Here is a 22453-nt window from a genome sequence, read left to right as displayed (position 1 = left end):
ATGATTTTATATCAATATTGAGAAAAAGGTTATATGATCATATAAGGTTTAATATGTTTGAAATCAAACAAGTGGAAACGCAGTGTAATGGCCAATAGTAATCTTGTTTAAATTTACCCATACTGCAGATGGCTTATGCTACAGATGGGGGCTATAATCTGTGCGGGTCATAAAGGGAGTTATGCTTCCCACTGAATGCCTATGGTTTTGATATTTCAGCCCTTTTAACTGAATATGTCAGGAAAGCAGCCTCAGAACAGATCATTGGGCTTATCGTGTTTGGTGAGGCCAGGAAGTCATGATGCCAAAAACATGAAACACTCATGCTGTGCTTTATTGCAGGCAATTAGGTGTTACAGGTTGCCATTAGAGAAGTACCGTCTGCAAAAAAAAAAAAAAAAACAGAGAGAAGGATAAAACCTTATTTGGCTTTGAACAAAGAAAGAAAGAAGCAAGGGTGTGTTTTTTCGTCCTGCAGGTCTGCGTTAATGCAGCATGCGTTCCGGCCGAAAAATTTCACTCCAGTTGCATCATCCTCACCGTGGGATCCTTCTCTCTCCTCCTCACACACTGGTTTGGGATGTGTGTGTGTGTGTGTGTGTGTGTGTGTGTGTGTGTGTGTGTGTGTGTGTGTGTGTGTGTGTGTGTGTGTTTATGTGCTGCTCCTCCTCTCCTCCCTGGCCCAGAATCCTCCACTCAGCTCAGCTCAGAATGCACACTCAGGCCCCACATTGTGCCCCGTTTCTGAGAAGGCGCATCGCAATCGATTTCGAGTGTTTTGTCAGGGAGAACGGCAACATGTGTCAGTGAAGGAGGTCGTTCCTTAAAGTACACTCGACCACCGGCGCCACACCACACCCGCCACCCCTGTCCTGGCAGAGCCCAGAACTGCCAAGCAACAAGAGGGAAAGAAGAGGCGGAGCCAAAGCTGGGAGTACAGTGAGCCTAATTTGTCAGGAGGACCGTTGTCAAGGCAGCACTGCTTCTGTTGTCCATTATTATTGGAGGGGACTGTCAGATGGGGGCCGGCTGATGGCCGAGCAGGGAGCCAGTTAGTCACAGTGAGAGATGACCGTTCCGAGCCAAAGCTGCGAGCGCTCATGGAAGTCTTGCAAGGATTAGCATGCTAACAGCAGGTTTGGAGTCATGATGCTTGTCAGGGAGGTGGAGTCCTATGGCCCCTCTGACCTCAGAGGTCCTCTCATTAAAACCACTGACCTTTACGTACATAGAGAGAGGGAGATAATGTAAAGAGATGGCTGTACCTACCTATTCATCTCATCTCACTTCCTACAGACACTGAAACTAGCTGACATTCATTCAGCGAGTTCTCAGGGACTGCAAGTTTGGTGCACACATGCACAAGAGTATCTGTACTTATACATGTACTCGTAATCACTATTTGTTTAGGTGGAAATACAACATTAACATTGTTATTTAGGCTTTTCATTTGCATTAAGTTCACAGAAAACTTGTGTCAATAGTTCAGGAGCACAGGCACGCCTCCTATCACGTGGTAAAATGGCCTAGTCAGCATATGTCACATAGGTGCTACTGTGTAGATAATGCTTCCACATGGAAAAAGTCATGGCTCACTGTGGATGGCAGTGCTGATCTGTGGAGAAGGACAACACTGAAGATTTGTGGCTATCGTTACAGGTCAGAGGGTCTGCTGATGTCAACAATTTTCAAATAGATAGATAGATAGATAGATAGATAGATACTGAGTCTGTGCAACCAGCAGTTTTTTTTATTTTATTTTTAAAAGTGAATTTTCTTGGAAGAATCACTCCAGGTTAGTGATGTTTTATCTCTGCCATCACACCACAGACCGTGCCAGGACTAAACATGCATATCAGCATTCTGATCCACCAAATACAAAGGTGATCTGTGATATTTCCAGCATCTCTGAAAAATTTATATGAACAGTGAAAAAGCTTTGTTTCCTTTGTGATACTGTTAAACTTCTTGACCAATAGCCCAGAGCTGGGTTAAAATAAAGTCCTCCTTAAATGATTCATCAACATTTGGCCTTTTGTTTTCCATAAAGTGAGGCTAAACAACTTGCACTGCCTTCCCTTTTATTTATTTATTTATTTTTATTAGTCTTGCATTCCAATTGCCATGTGTTCGTAGCCCTGGTGTACCCTTTTTCATGGGATGAAAAGATGTAAAAAAAAAAAAAAATCTTTTTTTGACAAATGCTCCTTGGAGAGGTAAATATTTTCTGTTTTCAAGGCTCTTGCATCAGCTAAGTATTATTGTGCTTTGTGGTAAATTTTTAAAAAGTTGACGCTTTGGGCCTCTTCAATCTTTCAGCTACCCTTAAAACCACTTCCATGCCCCCACCCGCTTCAAATACCGGTAGCTGGTTCTAGAGATGGGGAATGCAATAGCTTTGAAATGTTGGAAAGTCTTACATGTTGTTTTTGAGTTTTACTTTTGTCCTACTAATGGTTGCCATGAATTTAGTCTGTATTTCTAGTAACTATTTTTTTGGGGTTTTTTTACATGTGCGTGGAGGATGATAAATATAAACATGTTAGTTTTACGCAGACTGCTCCCATAACAACATTTGCTACAGTTAAATACATGAGATTTCTGTCGCTGTCTTATTTAACACCTTATATGTTACATTTTGTTCCATTTCTGGATCTCTTATCTGTGCCAGGCATTTATCCAGGCACCAAGCTCTATATGTAGTTACTCGTGTAACAGGCTTAAACACCGTTTTCTTTGTTCAGCAGTCAAAAGGTTATGAGTATCCTCTGTGTGTCAACTTGGAAACTGGTGTTTTGCCTTTTGGATTAGAGCTACTGGCTGCTTTTATCAAGCTTTGCACAGTCAGGAGGCATTAGGATAGGGGAATATTATAATATCCGTGCCCAATATCTGTGTATGTACAGTATATGTGTGGTCTCATACCAATGTATATTTGTAGCGTGTGTTCATCCTTATGTGCACATGTTTTAGAAATATGTGTGTGTGTATGTTGTGCTGCACAGTAGAGTACTGCATGTGCATTTCATATAAATATCACCTCTAGCTAAAGCAACACTTCATGGTATCCTTTAATGTTTAATAGTAATATTTATATTTTAGGCCCAGACCCGACTCAAACTGTCAGTGTGCACAAGAAAACAGGTCCAGTTGCAGCCCTACTGCAGAGGCTTTCCACGAGGAAAGAGCAGCATGACACAGCAGCAATATGAAAAATAGAACTAAACTTTGTTTTGTTTAATTGTGGCAGTGGCCCATTAATGCATATCCAGCAAGCATTAATTCTTGTTACATATTCTGCTGCAAATGTCTTTTATTCATTTCAAACTCCATCTAAGTTATTTATATATTTTCTGTTGATTCTTTTTCTTACGTTGTTCTCAAGGTCATCTTTTTTTTTTATGCTTCAGGAAAAGGAAATCATTGTTATTACGCACAGAGTACCAATCCCTCACTATTTCTTTAACAAATATATACATGTGCATGTTTCAATTTCTTTTCTAGTCCATACAAAACTGGCTCATATACACTACACAAATCATTCAGCTTTGGAGATTTATGGTTCATAGAAAGTTGAATTGATGTTTATTTTCAACCAAATTGCTAAACATAACTCGAAGTGGCGTATCTGGGTCTGCCTGCTGGGATACTCTAAAGCAGGGATTACATGAGCCGTGTACTATTTGTCCCAGACAGAAAGCACATCAAAGACTGTTGAGCATGTGTGACTTGTCAGGCCAGACACATATTTAGCCTTCTCTGTATGCATGCGTACTCCTATGCTGTGCAATGACTTCCAGGTTTGAGTGTCCCTGATTCAATTCACTTTCCTCCCATCTCCCCTCATGCCTGTTTCATGTCGCCCAATTAAAAATGCACCACGTTGACTTGTAAAAAGAAGGTGGGAATGGAGGTTAGGGCTTTTCAAAGATCCCTCTCAATTATTCAAGGCCAAGTTTGATTCAGAAAATGGAGGAGGATTAATAAGTCATGCAGAAGTTTTCGAGGGTTTGGGTAGTAAATGTAATGCCAGATGTTCTAATGAAACTAGCGGAAGCATCAGCCAAAGAGAAGAAATGTTTGTTGTAAATTAGGTTTGACAAGTTTTGACTCCCAGAGTCAGCATCTTATGTTTAAACTACTACTTCTCTTTATCAGCTGTAAGAGGAATCTGAGGTTAGCAACCCAGTTCAGAGATGCTGTAACTGTTTGAATTTATATTTAAGAAATATGGTTAGTTGCCGCCGCTCTGAATGATACAAGGCAAAAGATCAGCTTTGAATCTGTATTTGAAATTTTGTATTTGTTTCTGCATACCCACTGGGTCCATATCGTTCCATTTTCATTCCCCAAAAACTGTGCAGGTCGGTGTATTTTGCGATGTGATATTACCATTCAAATCATACTGGCATCACATTGAGAGAAAGTACATCAAGGCTTTATCCTATCCTGCTGGTTGGAGAGCAGATAGACCAAAACATATCGCTGCAGAGGGAGATGGTGCAAGAGTGCGTAAAACGACAAGGAGCTCAAGACAGAGAGAAAGAGAGAGAGAGGGAGAGCGGGAAAGCGAATTAGAGAGATGTTGAAACACGGATGATGTAAGAGAATGCGTGAAAAGAGGCGAGGGAGATCCATGGAAGAGAGTTCGGGTGGGGGGTTGCACACAAAGACAGAGAGAGAATATCAAGAGGCAGAGCGATATAAAAGAAAGAGAGCAGAGATTGTTGAGACAGGTGCAGACTAAAAATGGAGGCACAGAGAGATTGTTCAATGACAGGCACAGAGTGAGCAAAAAGGAAGAGGGAACGGGGGCTGAACAGAAGAGACTGAAAAGCAGGAAAGGAAAACGACAGACAGCACGAGAAGTAGAAAGAGTGAGGGAGTCCCAGAGACAGATGTCGCCCTCGCTGGCCCCGGCAGATTGATAGCTTCTGGCCCAGTTCCATGCCAGGCTCTGACCCCTCTGTCCTCTGCTGTAATTTATAGGCTGCGTTTTGCCAGATTTAAGCACTACTCTGTGGCCATCATGGCTTGAGTAAAGAGGATGACCTTCCAGGGATGGGAGCAGAATTAGACCCCTGCAGCTCCCAGCCACCCCTGTGGTAAATAAGCAAGTGCCCTCCATATTAGCAGGGTCTCTGACAACATGTTAATGGGACAGGTCTTAGTGTATATTTGTCAAGTGGGTGTGTGTGCAGGTTTCTCTTTTTTTTTTGTTAGCTCTTGCATTTGGTTCGTGTACAGTGTTATATATATAGACTGCAGCTGAGAGGTTGAATACCTTTGAGGCACTTTGTGTGATGCTGAGGCTTCTGATTTTGGCCTCATGCACCAACAAAGTCTCAATAAACCATTATTTTTTTCTGGAGTCAGTTCCAATCAGCTAATCAACTTGACACAAATTTGAGTGTACTGCACAGTATATGTGTGTGTCTCAGTGTGTCACTGAGAGCCAGAATTACTAAGACTTCTGTGCCTGATTTCAAACACTGATAAACCAGCATGGATGTGCAGTTTTGCCCGTTATGTGATGCACAACAAGCATGTAATCAGCGAAGTCTCCTCTCATCCATGCAGATTTATTTAAAGCCCCAGAAAACTTTATTTCAAATCTTAAGTATGTCTCTATAAAATTAAATATTAACAACTAAATAAGCAGCAAAGTTTCTTAAGATTGAAACTTTTTTTTTCAGAGTTTAACGATAAAAAACATATCTACTTTGTCAGGACTGTGGGTGTCTTTGATGTGATTTGATTGACAGTGGCTAAATAAGTAGTAAGAAGAGAACAGATAAAAACACAAATACAGAAATCTGTAATGAGAAATAATCAAAACTGTGGCAGTGAACTGATACCACAGCTCGTAGTGAAAGGGGAGGCGTTTGCAAACATGATATGAAATAAAAATGTGAACAATTGACATTCTGCTGAATTTAGTCTGATTCATACAGTCTGTGAGGTTCGCTTTTGCAGAGAAGATTTTCAGCCTCAAAAAAACAGGTAAAACTTTTTATGGGTTTATTAACACACAGTTGAGTTGGCAAGGACAAATTTTTAATCTGTTCTGCAGGAGAGCTGCATTGAATTAGTTCAAAAACAATATATAACAAAACTGAGATCAGTAGCCATCAGCAAACAAACACAATGTCTGATTACTTTATTCTATTTACACTAAACAAAGAACAAACAGGGAGCTGTGCCTGTGGTTATTAAACTTAACTTGAACGTGGCATTGACTGACCTGCTGATTCTCTGTGGTGTGCACAGTCTTTTTTGTAAGACATTTAGATTGTAGAGCCTTAACCAGCTATGGCTGGTTTTGTGCGTTTGTGTGTGTGTGTGTGTCATCATTGCAAAATTTGGTCCTGGAAACACCTTCTGTTGCAGAAACTACCACAGAGGTGGTTTTGAGTGCTTTGGCAGGTGTTTATATGTCTGTCTGTGTGTGGACAGATTTTGTCACCATGATGGCCTCACAACCGAGCAAGATGCTGTCACAAAACTGAGAACAAAATGAAGGTTGAGTTTAAAGACTCAGGTTCGCTTCTCTCATGTCATGGCTTCTACTGCACCACACACACACCGATTTGGCGTCACGGCTGGTGTGAGCCCAAGACGGTCTCTAGAAGAAGATTATTTAACTCCTTTACATTTGGCCAGCATTAATTATAAATATAATGTCCATTTTATAAAAGATTATATTCATTCATTATTCCAGAATTTTGATTTTGTTTTTGAGCTGATAAAATACCCTTCAGGCTACTGTCTGCACCTTTTGTGCCTTTTACTCTCTGCTTCACTCAGTGGATCGGTCTACTTGCTTATTTCATGTTCAGCTGCTGCCTTCATAAATCAGGCTCTAATTTTGCGCAGATTGTAGGCACAAATTAAATGAGAAGGGCACAGCACAAGTTTGCACTGTGGTTTCATGTAAAGTAAATATGGCCCTGAGTGAATCTGGAGTGTGCCCTCTAGTAGACTAACTTGGCCGGCTAGCTGGTGGGCTCAGCTGGGTTTGTGCTTGGCCATTCAGAGCGCTACCTCAAAGCACAAATCAGCCCAGGGAATGATCTGGACAGAAAGCCTTCAGCAAATTATTACAGATTTGCAATTTAATGGCTTCTGAGGTCTCTCCCAGCCCCATGCAGGTTCCCAACGAGACAGAGCCTATTAGTTTGGTCCTTTAATCACAGAACAGGAGATGGGAATCCTGGCCAAACCTATACATACCCCGCTTCACTTGGTGTGGAATGATTTCATGGGGTTTATAGATAGAGACAGAGAAGTCTGCGTGTGCGCGCATGCGTGAGTGTGTGAGCACTGGCTAGTTGATAAGCTTAGCTTTCCCTGGAGCAACAGCAGTGTGTGTGTGTGTGTGTGTGTGTGTGTGTGTGTGTGTGTGTGTGTGTGTCTGTGTGTGTGTGTGTGTGTGTGTGTGTGTGTGTGTGTGTGCGTAAAACAGAGAGAGAAAGAAAACAACACATTCCTCTATGGATCGTTCATCAATACCATGAGGACACAGTGGGCAGGAGCAATTAATTTGGCATGGGCTCTACGCAAAGCTAACAAAAGTCCATTTCACAAACCACATGTTGTAGAAAATTGGGAAACTAGTTTCCAACATCGTGTTCCAAAAAATGCTTTAATTAAAACTAGTTTTAAGTTGAAGCTGAATGTGCAAAGGGTTGCAACATTTAAATCTCGAATATTCACTTTTGAGACAAATAAATTTTAATTACAAAATTATTTAGTCAGTTCAGCTAACACAACTAAGTTTCTATTTAAAAAAAAAAAACTCAACTATTAGAAATATCAGTTTCTCGTTAAGGTAAAACTCTCCCTGAAGGACCTCAGTGGTCTGACCTGCTATGGACTGAGCAGTAAAAAAATAAAAAATATTTGCTTGTGATTTATAATGTATTCTGTAAATGAATCGTCAGTTAGGTTCCAGAGCTAAGCTCCCGTGCTTTGGTCCATAATAGATGTACAGAGCAAGACTCTTTTATACAGGCAGAAAGAATACATTTTAGATAATGACACAACTTTTGTGATACTATTTGAAACAGACAAATGGCCAGCTTTTCACAGGGTGTTTTAGCAAATCTTTTCCCATAGCTATAGTTGCCCTGATTAATGTGCCATCGATGCAAAATGTAAAAACTATCACTCCAATCTGCCTTTCAATGTCCCAATTTGTCCAAGAGGAAGCCAAGCTTTCTAAATGAGCTGGATAAAAGTGACTGCCAAAGGGGATGAATATATATAATTATCTGTGGCTGGAGCTCCAACAAAGGGACTTTGAAAATCAACTTTGTGCGCCAAAGGCTTCATTAGTCTGACGACAACAAAATGTCCCCCCAACTTGCAGGCGGGAAAGACACAGGTATCTCCAAAGCTATTACTAGCATGCAGTCGTGCAGCCTTGTGGATCCCAGCCACTATCTGTTTGGGATTAGAAGCTACTTAGCACGCTAATGTTAATATGCTAATGTGTTAATGTTATGTTAGTGAATTATTAGGTGATTTAAGAAATGGCTGGCTGCTGTTTTGTTGGTCTTACGCATTGACACGTTGGAAAGGACGGATAGCTGTGTTTACTTTGCATATGGAAATCCGTGAATGTCTTTCATCTGTCCTTCCTATAACGACTAGTGGTCCATGTTAGCTTTGCAAACATCTTAATTGTGTTAAATGGAGGAAAAAGGGGGGAAGATTAAAAGCCATTAATGTGTGTTGTGTGAGGGTATGCTATTCCCGGGACGGTGCTTTTGTTCACTTTGGCAAAGCAGATGAGAGAGTTTCACCTTGAAACTCAATGCACGCCAGAAACATTGTCATCGCGTCTACCTAAAGCGCTGCTCTCTCTCTCGCTCTCAGTGGTTTATACACTGTCAGACTTGCGTCGCTCGTCTTTGCATTTCTTTTTGTGATTGCCTCGCTCCATCCTTCTTACTCTCTTTGTATGTCTCTCCTATTTTCTCTCTGTCTATCTCTCTCTTGCTTTTCTCTTTGTAGCACTGTTTCTCTCTATCGCTTTCTCTTTCTCTGTCTGTCTGTCTAAGCGTCAGATAAGCTCACTGGGGGAGACTTTAGAGGACTCTCCATCTGTGTATAAATAGCTCTGGATGAATTATTGAGGGACCTGGGGTTGCTAATAATCCCGCAGGACCCATCTGACAATGACACAGAAGATGGAGGGAAAACAATTACGCAGGCTTTCTCCTTCAGAAGAGTGGGAATGGGGATGGGTGTGGGGGGGGGGGACTCACCGGCCTCTGGGAGCCTCCTCGCGGGGCCCAACATCTTGGCTAATAAACCCAATTAAGTCTCCGGAATCAATCGGAGCCCTGGGGGCGTCCTCTCTCTTCCTTCCCCGGACGGCGTGCAACAACAGGAAGTGTAATGATTCATGTTCCCCCTTCTGCGTTTGGATCGTCCTCTCATCTCCATCTTGCAGGTTGGCAAGGCGGACGGGACAGGACAGGATGTCCGCCGAGGCCGGATAATAGGACAGGGAGAGGAAAGGAGAAGAGAGGAGAGTGTAGTGGAGTGGAGAGGAGAGGTGCACAGAGGAATATTAATGGGAGTGTTTATCCTGTAAGTGTTTTACCAGAGGGACGAGACATGGGACCACTCCCATGACAGAAGTAAAGCACTTTGTCTCCTTAGTGATACATGATTCATCTGCAGACGTATTTTTGATTAATTGGCTTTGCCAGGTCCTTTCTCGACTGTTGAAGCTTTATGCTCCTGTCTACCTATCTATCTATCTTAGCTTCTCTCTCTGGCTGTACATTTAAAATGTAATGTATTAATTTGAGGAAGGTTACAGTCTCTTCACTGTTCCATACACATCTCATGTTTTGTCTGCTGCCATTTTTCATCTCTCCAGTGGAGCAGAAGCTTCTGTGGATGTTTAAGCCAAAAACTTTGTGTGTCATGATTTATTTGCTAAGTCTGTGTCCATTTCACTTTGTCGCATTTTATTTTTATTGATACACCAACTTTTCCAACTCGACTGAGCATAAAACTTTAGTGCAATTTGGTAGGGTCAAACTCTCGTCAACTATGGTATGGTTAAGGTCAGAGAAATCATGGTTAGCATTAATAAACATGACCTGCAGGTCAGTGACCAAAGGTAAATTCCAGTCTCATGCATCAAAGTCAAACATGGCACATGCCCCACTCACAACCCTAATCTCAGTCCCCTAACTTTCTCAGCAAACCTAACGTTCTCTGTGTTATCTCTGAACATTGACATTGGGCATAAGTCATGAGGTGCAGAATCATCCAATATGTATAGGCTGGTATAGTCTATCTTTTAAAGCCCTGATGTACATGAGAGCAACCCAAATCACTTAAGAGATGAAGCAAGACATTCAGAATTAAAGTGCTGTGTAGTCTGGTTTTCAGAGGAGACTTTTAACGTCCCATGATGGTCTAAACACTGTTGTAGAGGTTTTTCCACTCTGCCAAGTATAAAGTTCCCAGATGAAACACTGAACTGTTGTAATTTGGGCATGAAAATGCTCCAAAGAAAAGTCCATCTGTTGTCTGTCATAATTTATTATATTATTCAGCATCAATACATTTCTCAGAGTGTCCGACCTCATAGGTAATGCTGCAGACTTTTGGTTCATCTTAGGAGTCATTCCATGTTTAATAATTCATATCTTGAAAAGCTAAATTTGGGTCTCCAAACATTTCCTGACAAAATGGCTGAGGTAGGATGAGAGTGAGGTGTTTGGTCTGCCTGAATATTTGGGACAGCTCTAGACACTGTGTGTGTGTGTGTGTGTTTGCCATCAGGGGATCTTATAACAAGTGTGTGTGTGAGTGTGTTCAAGCAGAATTTATGTTAAATGTGATGGACTTAGTGTGAGTGTTGCTTAGAAAGATATTTTACTTTGTAGCTTGAGAGCTCAAGCATCACATGTAAGCCCAGTTTATGTGTGTGTGTCTGTGTGTGTGTGGGTATAAATGTGTGTATGTTTGCGTGTGTTTTCTGTCCCGACCTTCGAGGGACTGCAGGGGGGATGAAGGGGTGGGGTGGGGGTTTGGGAGGGCAGTGGGGGGGGGGGGGCGACACTGTCCTAATGATGCATTTTCTACTCCATTGATTCAGCGGCTCTGCTCTCCAGTAAATCCCTCACATGCAACACATTAAAGCTGGCCCTTTTTCCTCCTTCGCCAATCGATTAGCACAGCTTAGAGACGGCCACTCTGGAAAGCAGGGCGAGAGATGGGACTTGTTATCTTCAGGGACTCACACACACACACACACACACACACACACACACAAAAGCTTTCATTCTTTCCCATACATTTTTTTGTCATAAAAGATATATTTTTGTCATAATCTATCAATGGTTGTAATGTGAGAGTGCATCGAAGTGTGTGAGAAAATTTTTATTTTATTTTATTCATGCATTTGCTATTAATACCTGTAATCTCTGGATTACTGCAAGCATTTTAATATGGAGGCTGCCCACATCCAACTCTCTTGGATTTGTTTTTTTGTTTTTTTTTCATAGCCTCCTAAAGGCATCACTGTCTGTGGGCATAAGAGTTTTTAATTTAATGTGCTTGCAGGAATCAATGATTTTCAAAACTTTTGTTTAGTTTTATTTCTTTTTCTACAATTTAAAAAACACACAGAAAATGACAAAGATAACAAGTAACGTACAGCGCAGAAATCCCAGTGGGTTTACTTGAAGTCTCAGTCAAAGTAAGGTTAAAACTTTTATAGAGCATAAAATGAACATACAGGAAATAATATGGCAACATAAAATTGATGGCAAAATAATAGTAACAAAATATATAATAAAAAACAGTAATTAGAAGAATAATATCAGAATAAAAACAGAAATGGGAGTGTGTGTATTTGTCAGGGAAATATGTTTATACACCTGCACTGACTCCTGAGCGATGATACATAAAAGCTATTCCATAAATCTTATTGAAAACTGACCTCTGCAAGTGGGAAATTTTGGAGGATGAAGATCTAAAGTTTGACAGGGATTGTCATAAATCAGGTCATTTTTATTCCCACAGTAGATGCCTGCACATTTTTGGGGCAATTTTTGAGCAATTTATTCAGGTTATTTTTCATTGTGTTGCTGAAAGTACCATTCAAACCATCAGAGTACATTCATTTGGCAAGATGATATCAGAGTTTTGCAGGAAATGCCCAGTTATTAAAATTTATTTGACACCTTCCAGTCACTCAGAACTCTGTATTCACCCAGGATACATTATAATAACTTTTATTTGATGATCTTCATATCCCCGTCTCAGAGAGTGATTTAGTTACAATTGCAGCCACTATTGTTCTAAATTACTATGCCCTGTGCTTTAAAGAATGAGGGGGAAAAAAATGCAACAGATGTACTTTAGCGCTGTCGCTTTGAGTTTCATCCATCACCTGGTTATTAACTTTTGCTCTGTCTTTTCCTCAGTGACTTTCATAGAGCCTGTTTCTATATTACTGATTCTTCTTGTTCCCCTGAAGAGAGGGACTAAGGGATCTGCATATAGTTTCCTATAGGAGAGCTGGGACTGCTATTACGCTCCATTATAAATGAATTCACCTCCTCTTTCATAATACTGCCCCTTAGTTCTGCTTCACTCCGCTGAAATAATGTCATACTCAAGACCAGCATTCATTAGTCCCTGAAACAGCTCCTGAATTTTTAAGGCCTGTTTTACACAATGAAAAAAAAAGCTTGATGTGGATTCTGAACAGTAATTGAAGTTTTTCTTCTTTTTTTTCCCTCCCTGTTCACACTGAGTACAGTACTGTTCTCTGAGCTCATATTGTCGGCTTCAAAGTGCTTTTTTTATTTAATCAGGGTTTACAGCTGCCAATTAAAGATTTTAAGATGATACGGGGAGAAAGTTGGAGTGTTCCTGGAGACCTTGGCCGTGTCCCCTAAAATAGCCTCTATCCTCTATCTCTTTTTTCCATGGTGAGTAATGATCTTTAAGGTCAGCAAAGGTGAAGGGGATATGAGCGACTGCTGCTCACTTTATTGAATTACTATTCCTCGCAGAACCAAAAATGTGGAGGCTTGTCTGGGTTTTTCACTTTGATACCAGATTCAGTGAGAGATATTTAAAGTATTTAAGTATAAATATGACTATTAGCGCTATAGTCAAAGGTGATGAGACATGTTCAATACGTGGGAAACGATTCCATAGAAGATCCACCATAGGTACCACAGATACCATAGCTGTGCTTAACTTTATTTTTAAAAATAGAATTTTCTGCACTGCAACTATCAACTTTTCATCTTTAATTTTGCGGTGTTTCAAATCAGATACAAACTGAATGGTAACAATCACATGGTTCATATTGAGTGTCCCAGTTACGCAAGTGCAAGTGCAAGGGCAACTTCATACTTGAATCAGAAACTCTGTTAATACAGAACTTATTAGTATTCCTCTTTGGCACTCAGTGGTACTCGTTTTCACTGTATGACTTAAAGACCGAGGCTTTATATGCTGTTTTATACGCTACACAATAAGTCAAGAATTTTCGTCTTTACTCTGACCCATTTCAAGAGTGAATGGAAGAGTGTTATCTAAGCCTCAGCACTCACAAAAATCCAGTTAGAACGTTCTTGTCTTAAGGTCAATCTTTTAAAAAGGAAAAAAAAAACATTCTTCTGTTTATTGAGCAAAGGCTGTCCTTGGTCAGCCCTTTCAGGTGGAGATAAGTGTTAACAGAACTGAGGTAGGGGGAGACGTGGAGATTTCTATTGACTGACTGAAATTGGACAGCCTCAAACAAAGTTTCATGCCAAAGTTTTTCGAGGCAGAGTTCCAGGGCTATGCAGCGTGGAGCTTCAGCTGCACTGTGGATAAAGCTTTTTAATGCTATTGACTCTTTTTAGGCTCTTACCAAGATGTTCTGAAATATTTAAATGATCACTGGGAGTTTCTTCCCGTCTGTGGCTGGGAATAAAAGGATAGAGTGAGAGGAGGGGACTTTTTATGTCAGCCTTTTACAATCCCTGAATTAATAGGCACAAGATAATTAGAGAATTCTGTGCAATAACATTGTCCCCAAGCTTTCGAGTCTTGGGTGGCGTCAGGCAATACATGCTTCTAAAAAGTAATTCATGTGTCCAGTAACACTGCAAAGCACTAATTCACAAATGCATTAGTAGTTTTACTTTAAGTAGAATAATAATTAGTTTCAGAGGAGAATTTGAAGATTGGAGTGTCCCCCATCCAGGGCCATAGCTAACATGGAGGTCACAGAGGTCATGGTCTCTGTTGTTTCTGGGAATTGGGGAGTTTTAATGACTTGGGATAGAATTTACATTATGTGATTACACACAAATTATGCATGGTGGGACTAAATATCTTTAAATTTGACTGTATTTAAGGCAAAAAATGATCCTGAATTAAATGGCTACTCACTCATAGTAACAAAACTACAAAGACTTCTCACCTGACTGCACTATGTGGTAATTTCACTCATTATTTTGGTATTAAGATGGCAAACAGGCTAAGTTAGTTACAATCTGGAACCTGTAGCTGCTGAAGAGCCAGATACTTTCCTCAGGAGTTAGTGCAGACCAACAACATAGCTTAAAGGAGAGTGAATATTTACGTTCACATTCACCAGGTGGACACAAACATGGCTCCAAATGAATGCTAATGCTGCTCCATATCTGCCGGATTATATAAATAAGCAACTTCTCGCTAACACGTTAGCTGTAGCACCTTGATAGTGGTAAGTCGTTGTTGTGTTTACATCTTATTTTGCTGTCCCCAAAGTGGCCAAGATGAAAAAACAAAAATAGCTGTAAAATTCTGGCTCCAGTTGGACCAGTTGCTGTACCACCCAACCAAGGCTAAAATATCTGAAATACTCCTCACTTGGAATTTTGCAGTTAATTGTGTAGTTAAAAATCTGGCAAAATATTACAAGTGATTTCCAGTGATATCCCTTCATATCACATGAAACCTGCTTAAGCTGTAATAGGGTACATTTTAAATAAACAATAAGAGATTATTATTAAGATGTGAAGTGACATTAGCCACATGTAGATATCAAAAGATGAAAGATATAGTCTCCCAGCAGTCAACATGTAGGGAAACTACATCTAGCAAAGACAGATCATCAAGTCAAGGTTTCCCCATCGTTAACAAGGTCAAAGCTCTATGTGGTCCGACACAGCTGTCGTTTAAATGAGGCCTGGTGACAGTTGGTGGATTTCACCACTGAAGCTCATGTCTTTTCTTCTTCCCCCACCAGTAAGTATTCATAGTCTCCACCATTCCCTTGCTGCTTTCTTTCATCTTCTCTCTTTTTCTTGCCCATACTCCTCTCTGTCTCTCTCTCTGTCTCTCACTCTTTTTCTGTTTCTCCCCCCCCCCCCCCCCCCCCCCCTCTCTCTCTCTCTCTCCCTCTCTCTCTCTCAGTGGGTGTGTGTCCCTTTAGGGTGTCTGCAGCGGTTGAGATAAGAAGCGAGTGTAGGACACAGGGGGATGGTGTTCACAGAAGCTAGGTGATCTTATCTACTCTCTCTCCCTCTCCCTGTCTTACAGAGCATCCCTCGCTGTTCTGCTTTTCCTCTCTGCTGTTCTCCTCCCCCTTTCTTTTTGCTCCCTTGCCCTTCTTTCTCTCCCCTCTCTCTCTCTCTCTGACACACACACACATACGTTCTCTCAGATCCCCTCTGCGCTGCTGTTGATTTGAATTTGAAGTGATGGGAAACCAAATTGGCAGCATTGACAGCAGAAACAAACAGCTTATCTCTCTCTCCTGGGCCAATATGGGTCTTAGTCAGATACTAGAGCTGCTGCCAGCATCTGACTTGTGACAATGATGATAAATTGAACGTTTGTTGACTGTCACTTTCCGTGTGTGTGTATGTGAAAGTGTGTTTGTGAGTGTGTGTGTGTGAGGACGTGTTAGCATCTACGCGTGCCCCCCTCCATTCGTGTGTAACTACATTAAGCGGTGGAACGTAACTAAATAGAAATACTGAAGTTGAGCACAGCTTTGAGGTTCTTGCACTTTTTACTTTATGAATCCATTTTATTCTATTCTATACTTCACTGCATTTCAGAGACCAATATTTGCTTTTTATTCCACTACATTTCCTTTGACAGTTATAGGTGCTAGTTACTTTGCAGATTAAGATTTTACATAAAAATATATGATAAACATATAAAGCATGATCCATTGCTAGAGCTTAAAATGGAAATTATTCCCACCAGTGGCATTTGTGCCCTAAACGATTGTTCTGCAGTTGTCGTGTGTAGAGTAGCTCAGCTAATCAGAGAAAATAGAAATTATGGTTTGGTAAAAATATATAACCACATTATTTTGGGGGGGGGGTGCACTTTTTGCCTTTAGGCACTTTTGCCTTTAGTAGATAGTATGTACTATAGAGCTGACATGAAATGATTGGAGAGAAAGATGGGGAATGACATGTAACAAAGGTCTCCAGTTGAATTCAAACCAGACACATTGCAAGCGCACGGTCAGCATTTTAAATCTGTAGGTTGTAGGTCAACAGGATGCCCCCAGCTGCAACAGCTTAATGTCAGGAGTGCATGAAAATTAGTTAGTAAATGTGCAGTAGTCAAAATACATTTTTTTAGAAAAAGAAATAAAAAGATGGCTAGATGGTTGAAAAGTACAGCTTCCGCCACTCATTCAAGTGGTGAATGGAGATCTACTCAAAAGAAAACAGATACCCAATCTAAAGATCAGCTATGCCAGAATCATTGAGTCTTGTATGGAAAAAAAAAAAGAAATGTAATTGCTGCTTGGATTGTGCTCCTTGGCAATAATTTTCCAAGTGTAGGAAGTGCCAGGTTTTTGTACTGAACATAAGTCATAAGGAGGTTGGGGTGGATGGTGGGCGTAGCCGGAGACCAGCATGTGGTTAAGTTTAGGGAAAACAAAAAGAACACTGGTTAAGGTTATTAAAAGATCGTGGCTTTGGTTACATGTCTACACGGTAAACACGTTGTGTCTTGTGCTTCAGGTCCTTTAGTTGTGTTTTAGTGGCTACAAGTATATATTGTATGGCAAGAATGGATATTAAAACAATTAAATGAAATGCATTGTTAGGGATCATTTTACTGACATGATCAGTATTGCAGTTTGTCAAATATCTGACTTTTTACATTTTCCATAGTAATCTGGGTGACCTTACATTTCTTTCAAAATATACTTGCTTTTGCAAATTTGTATTATGCAAAGTAATTTCTTGACAACAGGGCTGCATAAGTACTTTAGCTCATATATATGTGAGGGTACATCAGACAAAAAAAAAGTTGGAAACCACTGGATTAACTTACTCAATATCCATATCAAACACCTCCAGCATTAAAATGCGGCTTGCACTTTCATGCATCAGTAGTTATCAAGGCAAAAATGTAATATATAATAACACAGTATAACATTGACATTCTTCTGCATAATGAGTATTTTACTTTTAGAGCATTTTAACATTGTGCTCTTGCTGGATTTGAATACGTCCTCCTCCCCTGAATATACTGGGTGCAGTCGGTTCCTGTTCTGCAAACATGTGAGTGAGTGTCAGGCGTGTGAATCAGAGGCTTGCGTGTGTTTCCTGTGGGACAGCGCCGGCATGTAGCGTTAACACGACAGGCCCGGAGAGGATGAGGAGGTAGCCAAGCTGTCAGCGGCCAGCTCCCACTTCGCCTAATGAGAGAGAGGCCTGTTAATTAAAAACACCAACAGGCGGAGCTCCCCAGCGTCCCGCCATCAGCACGACCCAGGGTTAAAGACACGGAGCCGAGAGGATGGGAGGCATGCTGCCTCTACATACACTACATGGTGCTGCCCTCAACAATAAATAGCCCCCAGTATGCAAAAAGAACAAAGTGAAGCACAACTGGGAAGAGCTATAAGAAGGGGGTGCTTTTTATAAACTGCACTGTGTTTGTTGGGGGGGAGGGGTCTGTGATAATCATCTAATGCTCAGTCCTTGATGTTCTCCGAACAAACTGTGGTGCTTTCGTCTCTTTGTGCCCATGTTAGTTGCATGGCAGCACAGAACAGTTTACCAGTGTCTGCATGTAGACTTTTGTAATTCAAAAAAATGAGTCAAAAGCCAGTACATGAAGAGTTTTTTTTTCTTGTTCTGTGATGTTCATGTCTACCTCTCTGTTCACTAAAAGAACTCTTTTTTTTTCAAATGCTTCAAATGTCTGCCAATATTGTTATCACTGTGCAAAGCTATTGTCCAACCATCCCTTGTGCATGATTTTTATTATTTCACTAAATTTAACTGAATTCAATCTAATACTTTTTTCATTTAGCTAATATTTTATACCTTATACATATCTGCACCAAACAAGCAATACACCTGCATATTTAGTATGAGGAAGATTTGCCTGAAATTGAATCATGTCACCACAGCCTTTTGTGCAATTGTCTTTGTAAGTGTTTTATTAAACTGTCAAACACATGAATCATTAGCCTTGATCTTCAGATTGACAGTTTGTCAGCTCTCTGACAGTGGCGTGCGCCTCACTGTCAACAGGGGGTGGCGAGGGAACCGCTTACACGTTCCCCACGGCTTCTTCTTCTTCCTTGCCTCCTGCGTCTCCATCTTCCTTCCACCCCCACATGTCAGCCCAGGTGCTAACAAAACCGAGGATTGTGGGTAGTCTTGGAACATATGGAGTAGAGAGACGGAGAAATGAAGGGTGGAGGGAGGAGAGGGGAGGGAGGGGTGAGAGAGAGAGAAGCTGTCAGGGAAATGTCTGTCCCTGTCACAGCAGCCAGAAGAGTGCGATGGACGAATGGATAACTACTATTTCAGACTGCCAGGGAGAAAGCGCAGTCAGACTTGATGTGTTTTGCGGGCGGAGTGGTTCTCGTGCAACAGAATGCACAAATCTCCAAAGCCACATTTTTTGGGTCCCTTTCTCTTTCTGCATGCATATGGATTGCGTTTGTGTACACAGGAATGTTCAGTTTGTTCAGTTGCTGAAATGCTGTTCATTGTGCACAAACACTCGCAGGCACACACACAAACACAAGCGAATTCCCAGTGCGGCCATGTAGACAGACTTTCAGAGCTATGGCTGCAGGCTTACTCTGTGTGTTTCTGTGTGTGTGTGTGTGTGTGTGTGTGTGTGTGTGTGTGTGTAGGTGTTGTTTTTTGGTTATTCTCTGATGATTGGTGCAGCCCCTCCCATGGATGTCGCTCCTTCTCTGTCCCCAGTTCACATAACATAATTATTTCTCTCTCACACTGTATTTCAGGTTGTGCCTTCCTCACCTACTGTGCCAGAGAATCGGCCCTGAAAGCCCAGAATGCATTGCACGAGCAGAAGACCCTGCCAGGGGTAAGTCTTACACGAGGAATGCCATGTCGACCCAGAAGCAAAATCTTACATAAACATGTCTTGGAGTCACTCCGGCAAACACACACGAACACAGATATCATTTTAACATATAATGCTTCATATTTATTTCAAATCAAAGGGGACCCACCATCTTCGCTAGGCTTGTCATGTACTGTTTATCACTGGCTGTACACCAGACATGAGCACAGCCCTTCTTTCTCTTAAATACCCCCCCCCCCCCCTTCACTGCCTCCCTCTCTCTTCACTTTGACAGTCACACACACAAACCCATAGGGAGAAACCACACACAGAATCGCATCATAGGCATACTATTTATAGTCCTTCCTCCAGTTTGTGTAAATGAGTGTGTGCCTCCGCGTGTGTGTGTGTGTGTGTGTGTGTGTGTGCACGCGTGCACGCGTGCATGCATGTGTGTGGGCAAGTGTGTGTGAGAGATAGACAGAGAGGGATGAAAAGCGGGTGGGCGGGTGGATGTAGGCTATTTGTACATTTATGTGCACGCTCTGCATTATGCCCCGAACTGGCAACAACATGAGTGTGCATCATGAATGTACATCACGACAGCACATCTTCACGACAGATGCTGTGGATGTAACCACTCACATGTACGATGCAGTTGGAAGCAACGCGTGTCTGGTTTTAATGCTCAGCTCCTGTTCATGCATGCTAGAATCAGGGAGTTGTGACATTGTCATAGCGAATAGGTAGATATTTAATTGTTAGCATTTGAGTGTGTGAGAGAGTTTTTGTGTGTGTGTGTAAGGGATTATATGCATTGTGAGAATTTTCTTTCGTGTACACATGATTTTAATGATTACATATTTGTGTGTGAGCGTGTGCACTTGTGTGTTTCTGAGACGCCCATTAGCCAGTATGTGCTTAAGTGTGCATGCACCTGAATGCACATGCATCCGTGCTTGCGTGTTAGCGTGCGCATAAACAGTGTGCGCGCACCCCCGCCTGCGCATGTGTGCGTGCGTGTTAGCAAATTTTGATGCGTCTCTGTCAGGCCTGGCTCAGTTTGCTCTGTTCGTTTTTAATGACGCCTCCAGGGAAGCTGACAGTCGCCGTGTTGAGCGCACAGCCTTTGATGTGAGTGATTATGACATCACAGACGTGCAGCCGAGAAGAGCGGAGGAGTGGGGATCCGTGCTCTCCATTTTTTTTTTCCACTTCCCAGTGGCATATTATTCAGAAAGAAAGAGGAAGGGAGAGACAGAGACACAGAGAGAGAGAGAGACGGAGAGAGGAGAGAGAGATTAAATATTTGGCCAAAACCAGAATGCGATTTTGTGTTCACACAAAATGTGCTGCCAATTGATGTTTTTGCCTTTGTTGCCATTGTTTGACACGGACCAGAATATATGGGCACAAAAATAACCTTTTTTTTAAGAATTCTGTCTTTACATCTTTAAGGGGAAGAGACTTTGTATTTGGCTTCACACGTTACCTAGTAACGCATCAACAGCAAATACATTCAGTCAGTCACTTGCAATCAACGCTGTTTTAGAAGGAAATGCTAATTAGCAATTCCTTTGCCGGTGGAGGACAGTCTCAGGTTTGCATTTGATCGATGGTGAGCGTTAAGTAAACAAAGGTAATGTCATAGGACAGAAGTAGATGCTCAACAAACCCTGAAGCAGTGGATTTGGAGAGGCAGACCAGGAGACTGTCTTCTGTTGCTGGTGGAGGTAAAGCCAGCAAAACAGAATAAATGAGTTCATTAGAAACAGAGCGAGGACTTGGCCCTGGGAAAGGCAGTGGGACATTTTATGGTGCACGACTACACCCTCTTTCCTGTGTTTTTTTTCCCCCTACCTTCTGCTCTCCTTCCTTCCATCCTCTATCAATCCCCCACTCACAGGCCTACACAACCAAAACCCTGCAAATGAAATCCCTTTTTTCCCCCTTAAAGCCTCTTACCCCTTCACTTCATGATGCGCTTTTTATCGTCAAAGTTGCTCCCCAACCCTTACATTTAAAAACTTTTCTGCCGTCTTTTTTCTTTCACTACCAGGTGAGCCGAGAGAAGAGGGGATTTTGGATTCCTAGCTGAAATGCCCTGTAAGCATGGCTGTAGGCTGTTGGTGTAGCTCAGACAGAAGAAGTACTAAGGGCTGCCTTGTGTGTGTGTGTGTGTGTGTGTGTGTGTGTGTGTGTGTGTGTGTGTGTGTGTGTGTGTGTGTGTGTGTGTGTGTGTGTGTGTGTGCAACTGAGCAAGTGCAGTGTCAGGAGAGACTTTGGGTAAACAAGCGGCAAGCAAAAATACTGATGTTATAGTGACACTGAGATTGAGCTACTCATGATAGATGACTTGTTTTCACATCCCTCATATTATGCTGATAGGAAATAAGTATCTGCTAACATAATTAAATCATCCATGATGGCACTGAAACCCATGTTAGTGCAATGTTTGAGGACAAAAAAAAAAACATTCAAAATCAGAACACTCCCTGGAACCATGGATGGATGACTGAACATGCCTTTTCAGCACAGGTCCAGAGGACCGAGGGCTTATGGGGGCCCGTTAAGCAAGAGCCACTGTTAGGAATGACTGTTACTGATATTTTTTAGTGAAAAGACGAAATGCTTGGTAAAAAGTATGAACACCTTAATCATGCCTTTTTGCTCATGATTCCAGTCTGACTCCTTTAATCCTGAGTATCCAGTCAAATATTATTATATTTTTTTCCAATATAATGCAGCATCACAGTTTATATTTTGCAGGTACAGTAAACTGACATTAATATTTGTAAAGCAGCTTTGTGCTAAGAAAATACAGCATGACCTGCACCACTTTTCTTTGATTGTTTCCTTCTTCCATATAATATATTATGATGGTAAACCTTCAAAATGTTTAAACAAAAAAAAAAGCAAAGTAAAACTACCATGAGTGATGTGGTTTTGCCTGTTTCATAATCCAAATACACACAAAATGCAAGCATGAACATAGTCAATAGAATGCAAGATATCACCAGTGAAAAAGTTTCCCTATTTGAAGTATACAGTTATTGAGCTGATAAATAGAGATGGTGACGTGAGACAGGCCTAAAATGGGGCGCGTCCCAAACGTCGGGCC

General features: G+C 41.4%; 1 protein-coding gene across 30 annotated transcripts in view; it reads left to right on the top strand.

Moving 5' to 3' along the window:
* celf4 (CUGBP, Elav-like family member 4) overlaps window positions 1-22453 on the top strand; it is a 78225-nt gene that overhangs the window by 3599 nt on the left and 52173 nt on the right. For all 30 annotated transcript variants that reach the window (XM_041033343.1, XM_041033333.1, XM_041033331.1 and 27 more), the window contains exon 2: window positions 19271-19353. In XM_041033343.1, the coding sequence (XP_040889277.1) occupies window positions 19271-19353 (83 nt within the window). The remainder of the gene's footprint in view (window positions 1-19270; window positions 19354-22453) is intronic.

The sequence above is a fragment of the Toxotes jaculatrix genome, chromosome 3 (assembly GCF_017976425.1).
Source record: "Toxotes jaculatrix isolate fToxJac2 chromosome 3, fToxJac2.pri, whole genome shotgun sequence".
NCBI lineage: Eukaryota > Metazoa > Chordata > Actinopteri > Toxotidae > Toxotes > Toxotes jaculatrix.
The sequence above is the reverse complement of the archived record's forward strand: the minus strand, read 5'-3'. Positions and strand labels throughout refer to the sequence as shown.